The sequence below is a fragment of the Epinephelus fuscoguttatus genome, linkage group LG10, assembly GCF_011397635.1.
Source record: "Epinephelus fuscoguttatus linkage group LG10, E.fuscoguttatus.final_Chr_v1".
Classification (NCBI taxonomy): Eukaryota; Metazoa; Chordata; class Actinopteri; order Perciformes; family Serranidae; genus Epinephelus; species Epinephelus fuscoguttatus.
The window spans coordinates 37,212,869-37,226,064 of NC_064761.1; the positions used below are offsets into that span (position 1 = coordinate 37,212,869).

Consider the following 13,196-nt stretch of genomic DNA (forward strand, 5'->3'; position numbering starts at 1 on the left):
ACTATAATCTTGTATCAAGTATTTTATGATTTTAATTCTTTGAGGCTGTTTATTTTCAGCCCAGCAGTGCTTGATGTGACCGAGTGTAAAGAGTATAAATGAAATGAATCCTCATGCCAGACTCTCTGAGTTAGTCCACTGTTGTAGCTGGCATCGCCAAGGAAACCAGTGCGTGATCAAGCTGCTGATGCCCAGTTCTGTCAAAGTGGGCAGCGGGCACCCTGCTGCACTGCCTTCCATAGACAAACACAACCGATACACCTACCTGCTCAATCACACATGGGAACAAATGTATCAGAATGTGTCTACAAAGAAAATATCAAAATAGCTGAACTGCGTCCTCTGAAGACAAGTAATTCCCTGTCAGCCATCTGCAGCACGTGCCCCAGCTGCTCAGTGCTGGAGTCTGCAGGCTGAGGTCACACAAGCTTTAAACATGCAGCTGTGGACTGCTGTGTAATCCTGGGTCATTTCTACACCCGCGACCATGAAGTCCTTTACACCCTCGACCCCTCGTATGTACACTGAGACACCAAACATCTGGATGCACCACATGAAAGTGTCACGAACCACATCTGTCTGAACCAGCTGTCATTAAAAGTCATTCACACAGGTTTGTTTCGACTTATTTTGCAGTTCAGCATGCTATTTTTGTATGTTCCTTTTCTGTAATATTATTCACTATACACAAGCAATAAATTACTCTTGGATACAGTCAACATACACCGATGAGCCAAAACATTCAAACCACTGACAGGTGAAGTGAATAACTGAGATTATTTTGTTCCAATGCATTGTTCTGCTGGGAAACCTTTGGTTCTGGCATTCATGTGGATACCACCTGACATGTTCCACCCACTCAGACACCGTTGCAGACCAAGTACCCCCCTCATGGCAACAGTACTCCCCAGTGGCAGTGGCCCCCCAGCAGGAAAATGCACCATGCCACACTGCAAACGCTGTTTATAAATGTCCTGTGGAGCGTGACACAAAGCTCAAGGTGTCGACCTGGCTTCTAAATTTCCCAGGTCCCAATCTGCTCAAGGATTCTTGTGATGTGCCGGTACCCCAGATGTACCTCTAAACCAAAGTGGGGCCTCCTTGGATGGGACTTGGCTCTGACCTGTGGAGGCATGGACACAGGATCTCTGGGAGTGTCCTGCGGTGTCTGGCACCAGTGCGTTGGCGGCAGATCCATTTAGTCCAGTGGGTTGTGAGGTGGGTTAATGGCACGTGCCACAGATGCTCATTCAGATTGGGATCTGGGGAATTTGGAGGCCAGGTTGACACTTTGAGGTCTTTGTCACATTCCTTGGGCCATTCCTGAGCCATGTTTGCAGTGTGGCATGGCACATTATCCTGCTGGGGGGCCACTGCCATTGGGGAGTACTGTTGCCATGAGGGGGGGTACTTGGTCTGCAACGGTGTTTGAGTGGGTGGAACATGTCAGGTGGTATCCACATGAATGCCAGAACCAAAGGTTTCCCAGCAGAACAATGCATTGGAACAAAATAATCAGTTATTCACTTCACCTGTCAGTGGTTTGAATGCTTTGGCTGATCGGCGTATAAACTGCTCTTTCCAGGCCTACGTGTTAAGATAAAATAAGATGATTCCAAGGTACTATACTGAAAATGTTTGGTCAAAACACGGCTAAAGACTGGGCGATGAACTTAATAGATTTAGCTTGTCAAAAGCCAAGGTCACTGTCACCTCACTAAACACATGATGAAGTGATGACATTTTACATTTTTGGGTGGGACAGTGGGCCAGTGGTTAACAAGAGGTTTTCAGGTTCAAACCCTGGTTGGGGGGTTTGAACTTCAGGATGGGGGAGCCCTTCTGTGCAGAGTTGGCATGTTCTCTCTGTGTCAGCGTGGGTTTTCTCTGGGTGATCCAGCTTCCCCATACAGGTTAACTGGTGACGTAGGTGTGAATGTGAGTGTGAATGGTTGTCTGTCTCTATGTGTCAGCCCTGTGGTAGTCTGGTGACCTGTCCAGGGTGAACCCCGCCTCTTGCCCAATGTCAGCTGGGATAGGCTCCAGCCCCACCGCGACCCCCGACAGGATAAGTGGTTGTGGAAAGTGAATGAAATGAAGGACATTTTACATCTAAAAAGGTCAAAGGTTGGGGCATGGGTTCGACTCCAGCTTGCGGCCCTCTGCTGCGTGTCGCTTCCTCTCCCACAATGCCAGTTTGACTGTGATTATTCACAATGCATCTTTTGTTCTTAAAAATATTTAAGCTGCGTACAGTTAAATGGAATATGAGGAGGATTTCCAACACACAGCCCATGGCTGCAGAAGACTAATAGAATAGTTAAATCTAATGCTAAATCAAATACAAATTACATTAATGACTTATAAACACTGTAATGTGTATTTTGAAAAGAAGCCATCTTTGTGGCGGTGAGATCTGAAGGTTTATTGTCACATGTCTAACACTGAACAGTTCTGGCATCAAACACAGTGCTAAAGCAAACAAACAAACAATCCCAGATCCGCAGTTTAACATTGATTCCTAGGTTTGGATTCGTCCAAGCCAGAGCACCTGATGATATCATGGTAGGCAGCAAAGCAGAAAGCAGCGAGCTTGGCTGCGGAAAGTAAACATCCCTTGAAGAGGGAACACAGTGCCATCTGCCTCGTGACACAATAAGGGAATGATTAGATTGCTATTATAAATGGATAATGTGAGATGATATGAGTCGTGATTTTAAACAGCCCATCTGAGCATAAAAACCAAATGGAAAGAATACAGTCGCTCTGATTATTGAAGTGGAATATTTGTACAATAGTAGCTGACATACTGTAACCTGCTCCAATTTAAAATCACTTGATGATGAATCAGTTGACATTACAAACTCAAAAATAATCACAGACTTGATTGAAAATCTACTAAAAATGAACATCATGAGCTTCACTGATGGGTGATGGGTTTCTTTCAGTGCTGTTGTGTTGGATTGAATTATATTGTACGGGTATTCATTACAGTCGCACATGGGTTGATGTGATGTGATGAGGACTGTCGTGAGCCGTGGATCTGACTGTAATCTCTCCTCCTGTTTTCTCCCTTTCTGTATCTTTCACTTGCATTATTTAGTTCCTCAGTAAATACTCTGCTTTTCGAGGTATTTACAGTGATGTTGATCCATGGATGTCTTCTCTCCCTAAACCAGGCCACAATTGGAATTGACTTCCTGTCGAAAACCATGTACTTGGAAGATCGAACGGTAAGAAGCCCAGCTACAGCTGCATAATGTCATGACGAAGATGTTAAATGTTTGTAATGTGTCAGCAGTGCAGTAACACCTTCCCTCAGAGAGAAACATACAGTACAACTGCTCATCAGTACAATAATGCATGTGCTGAAATTAGAGATGCACTGATTGCTTTTTTCTCTGACTTTTTAAGTCTTGACTCGCCCATTCTGGTTTTCTTTCTTTCTAAGAACTATAATTGACAACATACTCAGACATTTTTGTACGTTTTTGGTAGTTAAATTTAATCATATGTTCATAATAAAACATTGACTGTTAAATAACTTACATTTTCTCCAAAACTACTTATTTATTTATTTGTTAATTCATGCAAAACTCTATGAATCAGTATCTGTTTACAAGAATGTTAAAGGAACAATGCGTAAGATTTAGGGTGCTTTCACACCTGCCCTGTTTGGTTCGTTTCAATCAAACTCAAGTTTGTTTGTTCCCTAAGTGCAGTTAGTTTGGGCAGGTGTGAACACAGCAATCGCTTACGGATGCGCACCAAAATAACCGGACCGAGACCTTCTTGAAGAGGTGGTCTGGTGCGGTTTGTTTGTGATGAGAACGTGTTCCGACCTGGATCTGAACCAAAAGCAGTCACATGACACATTGTTTGGGTTAAACATGAGCATGTTACAGTCCTGGAGGATTATTAATGTGCACCTCCTCCTGTACTGCCTTAATATGCACATTCAGCACATCCAATGCATCAAAACATTGTTTTCTAGTTGGAGCCGCGCCTCGTTTTCAAACTGTATGGTTTGACTAAAATGAACAATGACAGCAATATAGTCCACGATGAGCAGCGCTAAAATCAACCTGCGCCAATCAAGACTGACCAATCAAGAGCAGCTTTCTCGCACAAGGCATTTGATCTGGTCCTCTTGTAAATGCTGCCGTCAGAACACGAACCAACTCTAGGCAATTATGCAGCTTTGTGACAAAATTAGTCCCTGATTCAGACCAGAGCGAGACAACTATAGGTCTGAAAGCACCCTTAGTGGCGTCTGGCCGTGAGGATTGCAGTTTTCAACCAACTGAAACTTCTCTCATTTAGAATTCTTTTGGTGTTTATTGTTAGGTAAGTAGCTGAGAGGGTTTGAAAAGTCGCTAATGACAAAGCATCACTATTTGACGAACTGGGAATAAGAACAGGTTGCAGTGGCTGCGACAAGAGTTGGTTGTCGTCTGTGCTGCTCTGCGTGAGACGTTAACCATCGTGCGACACGTGCATGTAAATCTGAGCAGGACAGAATCGACTATATCTGAGACTGATCAACCAGTTACCGGTTACCTGCTGATCAATTGGTGCATCTGTACATGTAATGTTACCCAGCAGTACTGATAAACAGCAGGTCGTCTGTCGAACTTGTGACTGTAACTGTATTTGTACATGTCAAGTCCTGGATTGCAGAAAATTTTCTTCAACTCAACCAGGACAAAACCGAGGTTTTAGTTATTGATCCTGAAGCTCAGAGAGAAAAACTTTATGCCAAACTGCAAGAACAAGTGAAAAAGCTCTGAATTATCTTTGATTTGAATCTTAGTTTTGAACCACATATTAGAAGTGGAACCAAAACTGGATTTTATCATCTTAAGAGCATTGCCAGTGCGACTGGTCCTCTCCCAAGCCAACACAGAGACACTGATGCATGCTTTTTCGATTGCTGTAATGCTGTAATTTCTGGTCTTCCTGAGAAAAACATTGCTCAGTTACAGTTGTTACAAAACTCAGCTGCACGTGTGCTGACGAGGACCAGAAAGAGAGCACACATTACACCAATTTTAAAGTCTCTGCATTGGCTTCTTGTGTGATTTAAGGATGCTTTTATTGGTTTATAAAGCTCTTAATGGTCTTAGTCTGACCTATTTGTTGGATTTGGCGGGTGGGTAATGTGTTATTGCTTTTATTGTGTTGCATTCTGTTTGTGTGAAAGTTTGATTGATGATGTAAGATGAATACAGTGAACGCCAGTCTGCATGCCTGTTTATCTTCTGAAAATCTTATTTTAAATGTTTATATAAGTGTGTGTGTGTGTGTGTGTGTGTTTAGGGAGCCTACTGTTTCCAGGCTCTCTGACTTTCTGAATAATCTCAGCCTCCTCAGCTTTCCCTCTCTGAACCCCAGGTGAGGTTGCAGCTCTGGGACACAGCGGGACAGGAGCGTTTCAGGAGCCTCATTCCCAGTTATATACGGGACTCCACTGTGGCTGTGGTGGTCTACGACATTACAAGTCAGTGCCCCTTGTAAAATAATTGAATATTATACTCACACTTAGCTGCAGGCCTTTGCTGTAATTTATATCCAGTTGGTGTTGTGAGGACTTGGAGCGTCATTTTCCATGACAGATAGTTACATTATTCTCTCTCAGTTTTGTCGGTGGCTTTTATTCAATCGTTTAAAACAGCAAAGTGCACTTACTGCAACATGGCTGCCCTCAGGAAGTGGATTTTGTTCTTGATTTTATAGAAAAATATGGGTTAACACCCCCCCAAACTATGCCCTCTTTTTCACCCTGGAAGACATGATGTCTGTCTCATCGAATTCCCTGTGAAAGAATACAATACGACTCTCTGCCTGCCTGTCAGCAAACCTGCATACTGAATGAATGTTGCAAGGTCAAAGGGATTTATTAAGAACCTTAACATGCTACAGAGCTGGTACATTATAACATGGATTTATTGTGTAATTCCAGGACTGTGTGCATCATACAGTATCATCTATCAGATAATGTCTTCAGATCATGAAATAGAAGATATTTTTAATATGATCCACCACATGGGATTTTTTCCCTGTATCATCTTCTTGCATTAATAATTAGCAGAACCATGTAAGGCAAAATGTTGGATTCATTTTGTAGCAGCAGATTCCACTTTATTTCCTGCCAGCTGTTATAAAAAATCAAAGCATGTCATTCGGTTAAAAAAATCCAGATGAAATGTTAATGGTTTTGTTTAGAGCAGAAACAGCAGGAGAGGTGTCAGCGTATTGAATGTTACCGCAAATGAATAAACAGCATCTTTAATTTGAGTCTTCTTTGTTTCCTCTTCTCAACAGATGTTAACTCATTCCAGCAGACGTCAAAATGGATTGAAGATGTGAGGACAGAGAGAGGAAGTGATGTCATCATTATGCTTGTCGGCAATAAAACAGACCTGGCAGATAAGAGGTATGTCGTTACTGATGAACCCACTGTGGAGGACTAAAAGGACCAAAGTGTATAAATAAATACAGGGATAAATAAATAAATAAATACAGAAATTATTTTATTAATAAACAAAAAATTCCAGGAGTACATACATAAATATGGAAATAAATAAATGTAAATACAGGAATAAAGAATAAATACAAAAATAAATAACTACAGAAATAAATAAATAAATGTATAAATAAATGCAGGAATAAAGAATAAATACAAAAATAAATAAATACAGAAATAAATAAATACATTTATAAATAAATACAGGAATAAAAAATAAATACAAAAATAAGTAAATAAATAAATACAGAAATAAAAATTAATACAATAATAGCTTAATACAGAAATAAACAAAAAATAGAATTAAAAATACATTTATAAATAAATGCAAGAAAACAACAATAAATTCAAAAAAAATAAATGTAGAAATGAATACAGGAATAAAAAATAAATATAAAATTATATAAATACAGAAATGAAAAATAAATACAAAAATAAATAATTATAGGAATTTTAAAAAATAAATTTATAAATAAATGCAGGAATACAACCATAAATGCAAACATAAATAAATTAATAAGTAATATTGAAATAATTCAATATAGAAATAAATATAGAAATGAATAAATAATTGTTGAAAAAAGAATAGAAATTAATAAATTCAAGACTATATAAATAAATGTTGAAATGAATATGTAAATGAGGTTGATAATTAAACATGATATCTATCAATAAGTATCTTATTGTTATTACTTATTTCTGTGTTTATTTCACCACTTATTTATTTATTCCAGTATTTATGTATACATTTATTTATTAATTAGTTGACTAAATTAGTTGACAAAATGTGATACACTTCTTGTATCACATTTTGTCGTTTTGTGAGCATTTCCTTTTGTGTCTTGACACCATGGCAACCATGATGTGCAAAGTGTCCGTCTGTCTGTCAGTCTGTGGGAACATTCAGTTGAGCACAAAACCTTGAGAACAAAACATACAAACATCAGGCTAGCTCCCCACAGAGCCGATGATTTGATTAGACGTCGGAGCGTCTTGATGAATAAATCTGTATATTAATGAGACAGAACTAATTATCTTGAGACTAATATAACTCCTTAATACTATATGAATTTGATGTTTATGCCACCTCAGTGTTATATGAAGACAGGCATGAGATATTAATGTCTGCCATATTTTATATTAAATATCTAAATGAATACACTCACTAGCATAACTGGTTATGTTTAGTGTTGTCACAGTAATTATGGCGGAACATTACACAACTCAGCTGCTCTTATTGCTTTGAAATGAGAAAATCATTGCTTCCTTGTGGAAATTATGCAGTGACTTATTCCCTGGTGACACTTAAGCAATTATGAACGGCATGCACACGGGAATTCTTTCTTCATGCGTGCATATATGTTCATATATAACTGATCTAACTCTGTAGTCGTAGTGAGGGAAAGGTGAGGAAATGCTGCTGCTGATGATTTAAAAAATGAATGCTTAGAGAAAGGCTAAAAATTAAATGACATGGAGCAGAAATAGGCAGTAGAGGAAGAGCAGTGTTAAATAAAGGGAGAATTGAACCATAAAATGGACTGTGTGCTTGTGCCAAAATGCATTTATGGTGCAGAGTGGATTGTTTGCACCAGCGAGCCTAACTTTTTCATTTAAGTGCATCAGCACATAATTTAAGTGCACCCCAAAATCTGTAACATTGTTAACACTGAGAAATACAAAACCGTACTAATGAACCTTCATTAATATAGGCCTATGTTTTATCACTGTGGGCTAATGGGCATGTAGCTACTTCCATGTTTCAGATGATACGTCATGTTTGTAGTCGACCAATGAAGATGAGTTTACATATCACCTTGGGTTCATCCTTCACCTTCTCAAAATGATCCCACACTTTGGATTTCCTGCCTGACATGTTATTAACTAGCCTGTGGAATAACAGCACCTGCATTCAGTGAATAAGACAGACACACGGACGCACAGAGACAGACCTGTTAAATGTCAGGCGCACCGGTGAGACTGATTAAAATATTTAGTTACACTTGACAGATTTTTGGTTGCACTCTGGAGCCCTGCTCACAGAGCTGCTGCATTACAGTTTTCATATCATGTAGAAGTGATTTAAATACTCAGTGAGTTTTATATCTGAGAAAATGCTTTTTAGTACACAGGCTTTAGTTCACAGTATACAGTTTGCATCAGTCACATATTTCTGAGTGCAAGTTTGGAGGTTGACTGGTCTATTTCTTTGCTGGAGACAGTTTGCTGAAACAGCTGACCATCTACTTTCTGCACTGGTTGACTGATCTTAGTGTCATTCGAAGACAAAAGTGTGCCAGCGTTGTAGATGATGGTGTGGTGAAGAGTGATTGGGTTGGACTAGTTTCTGTTCGACAGGTTGGAAGAGTTTTCAGGAGCATTTTCAAAGATAACTTTTCCCCATGTAGTGAGGAACCATGCATAAATTATGATGCACCAGTTTTATTGTTCTTGTCAGGAACATTTGCCCACACTGTAAAAAATAACATTTACAATAACATGTCGAGGATCTACTTTGAGCTGTGGAAAGAAGTTCCCATTGGTATAACTATGTTTGAAATGGGTGCACTTTTTTTTGAGCATCATACACTGAACTATACTGCTATACTACTGAAATACAAAAAAGTCCAGTTGAATTTTAAAAAGATGAAAGGAAATAATTTCTGTTGTTTTACTGAACAAATTAAACATATAACTGACTTATTCCACAGGCTAGTTAATAACATGTCGGGCAGGAAATCCAAAGTGTGCGATCATTTTGAGAAGGTGAAGGATGAACCCAAGGTGATATGTAAACCCATCTTCATTGGTCGACTACAAACATGACGTATCATCTGAAACATGGAAGTAGCTACATGCCCATTAGCCCACAGCGTCATTAACAGGCGGCTCGCTCAGTGTGTGACGTGCACTTGTAGATAAAATATAGGCCTATATTAATGAAGGTTCATTAGTACGGTTTTGTATTTCTCTGTAATGTAGCACAGTGTTAACAATGTTACTGATACTATTCTTTCTCACACCTTCAACTCAAACCATTGTGTTGCCCCGCCCAAAATATTTAATCATTACATGAATATCGTAAACATGCGGGTGACTAGTCGACTAATGGCCCTAAATGACAACTATTGGTCGGCAAGTAAAATTCTTAGTTGAGGGCAGCCGTGATGAGTGGGAGCCCTGATTGGGGTGGACAAATGCAAGTGTCTAAATATTGAGGGGTGCATGCCCCCTGTGCCCCCCCAAAAAATCTACACCTGTGCAGTTTTAGATTCACTGTGTAACTGACTGAAGACGAAGCAGAAAAACTGCTGGTGTTGGCAGTTTCCAGGATGTATCTCTCTTGATCTGTCAGTAACAACAGACCAAAGGCAAAAGCTTTGGTTTCTGAGACTGCGTAGGGACAGTAAGACTTGGCAAAGTGTCCATCTGTGTCCACAGATCTGTGGTGAGAAGCATATTGAAGACTTCCTGAGCTGTTACATTTAACCACAGAATGAGGTGTGGTGCTAAATTAAATCATTTTGAAAATGTTGGCCTCCAGAAAAAACACTGAACTGAAACTACCAAACCTTTTCCCTTTAAGTGAGGGGTAATTTATCTTAACTGCAATCTAGTTGGGTCTTAATGGTTCTGGGAGTTAAAACTCCAGTAAATGTTCCATGTAAAGAAGTAAAGGCTGTTTACTGCATTAACATAACCTCAGCATCCTCTCCTAATTAGCTTCTTCTCAGAGGTTAATCAGCATCACTGCTGTGTGTGTGAGCCTGACAGGTTGTGAAAAACTAAAATGTCCGTTTTTCCTTTTAAACTATAGCAGTTTTTCTCTGCTCCAGTTTTTGTGGTTGAACATGTCAGTAAATGTTTCACATACAAGAGATGATAAATGTTGCTGTCACTGTGAGGACTGCTGCATGTTTTCAGTGGCTTCAGTGATGCGACGCGACAACAGTCAAATCCAAGCAATAATAGTGATTTTCTTTGGATTCACTGTGTGAAATACACTTCAAACGAAAGTGTGCATGTGCATCGCATGTCGGTGTCTGAGGAAATGACTTGGCACAGGATCTGACAGCGCTGTAAATAATGTGGCTGACATTGAAAAATGAGCTGAAAGTCATCAAACATCTCAGTGTGAGGGAGAGATAAAAGTCTGGCAGGGATGCAGTGTGTTTCTCTCTGTGACGTCTTGGTGGCTTCATGTGTGACTTGACCTTTAAAAACCATCTCACAGTATAGTAAGTCAATGATGTAATTAGTCATACTGTCGTACAGTTTAGCTTCGATGTTACCTGAGAGGAAGCAAAGCACCTCTGTCAGATGGGCTCTCTGAGTTTGTTTGTTTGTTCATTCATGTGTAGTGGAGCTTCTCACAGTGCTCAGTACCTCAGGGAGTTGAAGAATGCACAGTTTAGGTGCTGCAGAGTCCCCAAAGTCCTGGATGCGGGAAACTTTGTGTGCATTGTACACCAGGCAGCATCAACCAAGTGGAGCCTGATGTGCTGACAGGAAGTAGTTTGTTCAGCTTTCCTCTTATTTTTTCTGTAGAGTTACTGCAGTACTTTGGTGTGAAGTCGGTTTATGTGCTGTCACTTTGAGAGTACTCCACCCACAAAATGATCATTTGTATATCAGTCACTCACCCAGTGTTACGTTGAATCTGTGAACTTATTTTTCCAGCGTGCCTCTGCAGAGATTGAAGGATCCGAAAACTGGGAAGCTGATGCATTGGATTAAAAAGGTTTAATCCAAGACTCATTTATCCAGTCGCAGGCTCAGCGCTTCCAAAACACACTTTACTTACTGTTTAAAACACTTCCACGTAAACGCTCTCATGCATGAACAAGTAGTGTGCCAGGGCAAACACTTGCTCAATAGAATGCACAAGCAGGATTCAAACACACACGCTCGTTCAGGTGACATCTTATTTATCAGATATGAAAATTATTTCTGTAATTGACAAATTTATTGTCATGCTTAAGATAGTTGCTAGGGTTGCCCCAGACTGAGAATTTTCTTAATTGACCAATAGTCATCATGTAGGGCCATTAGTTGACTAGTCGCCTGCATGTTTACGATATTGATTTAATTATTAAATGATATATTTTGGTGGTTTGAGTTGAAGGTGTGAGAAAGAATAGTATCAGTAACATACCAAACGAGCATGTTCCCTTATGTCTGATGATGATGATGTCTATGATTTGTTGGGCAGGGCATTTCTTTAGCATCACAGTGCTTCATTTGTAATGGTATGTTGTAGGGCGACCAGTAGTCGTCATTTAGGGCGACTAGTCGCCCGCATGTTTACGATATTAATTTAATTATTAAATTATAAATTTGGAGTTGATGGTTTGAGATGAAGGTATGAGAAAGAACACTGTGCTACATTACAGAGAAATACAAAACCGTACTAATGAACCTTCATTAATATAGGCCTATATTTTATCTCCAAGTGCACGTCACACACTGAGCGAGCCGCCTGTTAATGACGCTGTGGGCTAATGGGCATGTAGCTACTTCCATGTTTCAGATGATACGTCATGTTTGTAGTCGACCAATGAAGATGAGTTTACATATCACCTTGGGTTCGTCCTTCACCTTCTCAAAATGATCCCACACTTTGGATTTCCTGCCCGACATGTTATTAACTAGCCTGTGGAATAACAGCAGGTACCAGCCCTGGAGATTAACCTGACTCCTGTCTGACTGCTGTGCGTGGACACTTCCTGTGTCTGTCCTTTCAAATTAAACTCCCACATGGTCCAGTCATACAGATTTTTATGTATTTTGACAAGGCCAACTATTAGACTCAACTATTAGAGGGCAGTCTTAGTAGTCGCTACTATGTCTGTGTGCCGTTCGGTGCTGAGCAGGTTGTGTACAGTTAGTGTATCGGGGCCTTTTCTCTGAAAGCAGCTGCCAGCAGTAAAGTTGGGGCCATGAAACCAAAACAATACACTTAAAGATGCTAAAAAGCTCCACAGAGCAGAAAGAAACTACAGTAAGTGAGTGAGTGAGAGTGATTTTATAGATATCCAGTATAACGAGTGGTCACGCTACAAAACAATAAACAAGACAAAAGATCAAATTGATCTTTTTGTTAACTTTGTAATGCTTTAGTTCATAATAACTGTGGATAGTGATGATGTGGCACCTTATTTGCACATACTGTTAAAGAGATATTATCATCAGTGGCTTCAGTGAGAGCTGATGTCATATTTGAGGACAGAACTGCTCTGAAACCCCAAATGCTCCACTAGCTGGGATGCCACACATCCATTATGCAATTTCCTTGCCAACTGCCTGTCTGATGATGAATGAGCCTCTGTGTTGTTTAAGTTGGAACTCAGACGCATGCATCCAGAAATAGCCACAGCAGCACTGGTGCAACTCTGTCAGGTGGTGTTATTATGTAAATACATCTCCTGTGCAGTGTTTTCTGTTCTCACTTATTTTGCTACCTCACAAAGACTGAATTTATCTTTCTGGTGTGCTGTGATTCAAAGGAGGAGTTATTTAAGGAGAGGAGGATCAGTTAAATATAATGTTGCTCTGTTTAATGCTTTGCACAACAGGATAACTTGCCAGTGTCAGTATCTTTAGACCGACGTTACAGCCAGTTAGTGAGAGTTAGAGTAGTGGTATTTTTGAGTTAGTATATCACTAAGAT

General features: G+C 39.9%; 1 protein-coding gene across 1 annotated transcript in view; it reads left to right on the forward strand.

Moving 5' to 3' along the window:
• rab6ba (RAB6B, member RAS oncogene family a) overlaps positions 1-13,196 on the forward strand; it is a 90,817-nt gene that overhangs the window by 55,489 nt on the left and 22,132 nt on the right. Inside the window, exons 3-5 of the mRNA XM_049587048.1 lie at positions 3,180-3,233; positions 5,395-5,500; positions 6,325-6,436. Of these exons, the coding sequence (XP_049443005.1) occupies positions 3,180-3,233; positions 5,395-5,500; positions 6,325-6,436 (272 nt within the window). The remainder of the gene's footprint in view (positions 1-3,179; positions 3,234-5,394; positions 5,501-6,324; positions 6,437-13,196) is intronic.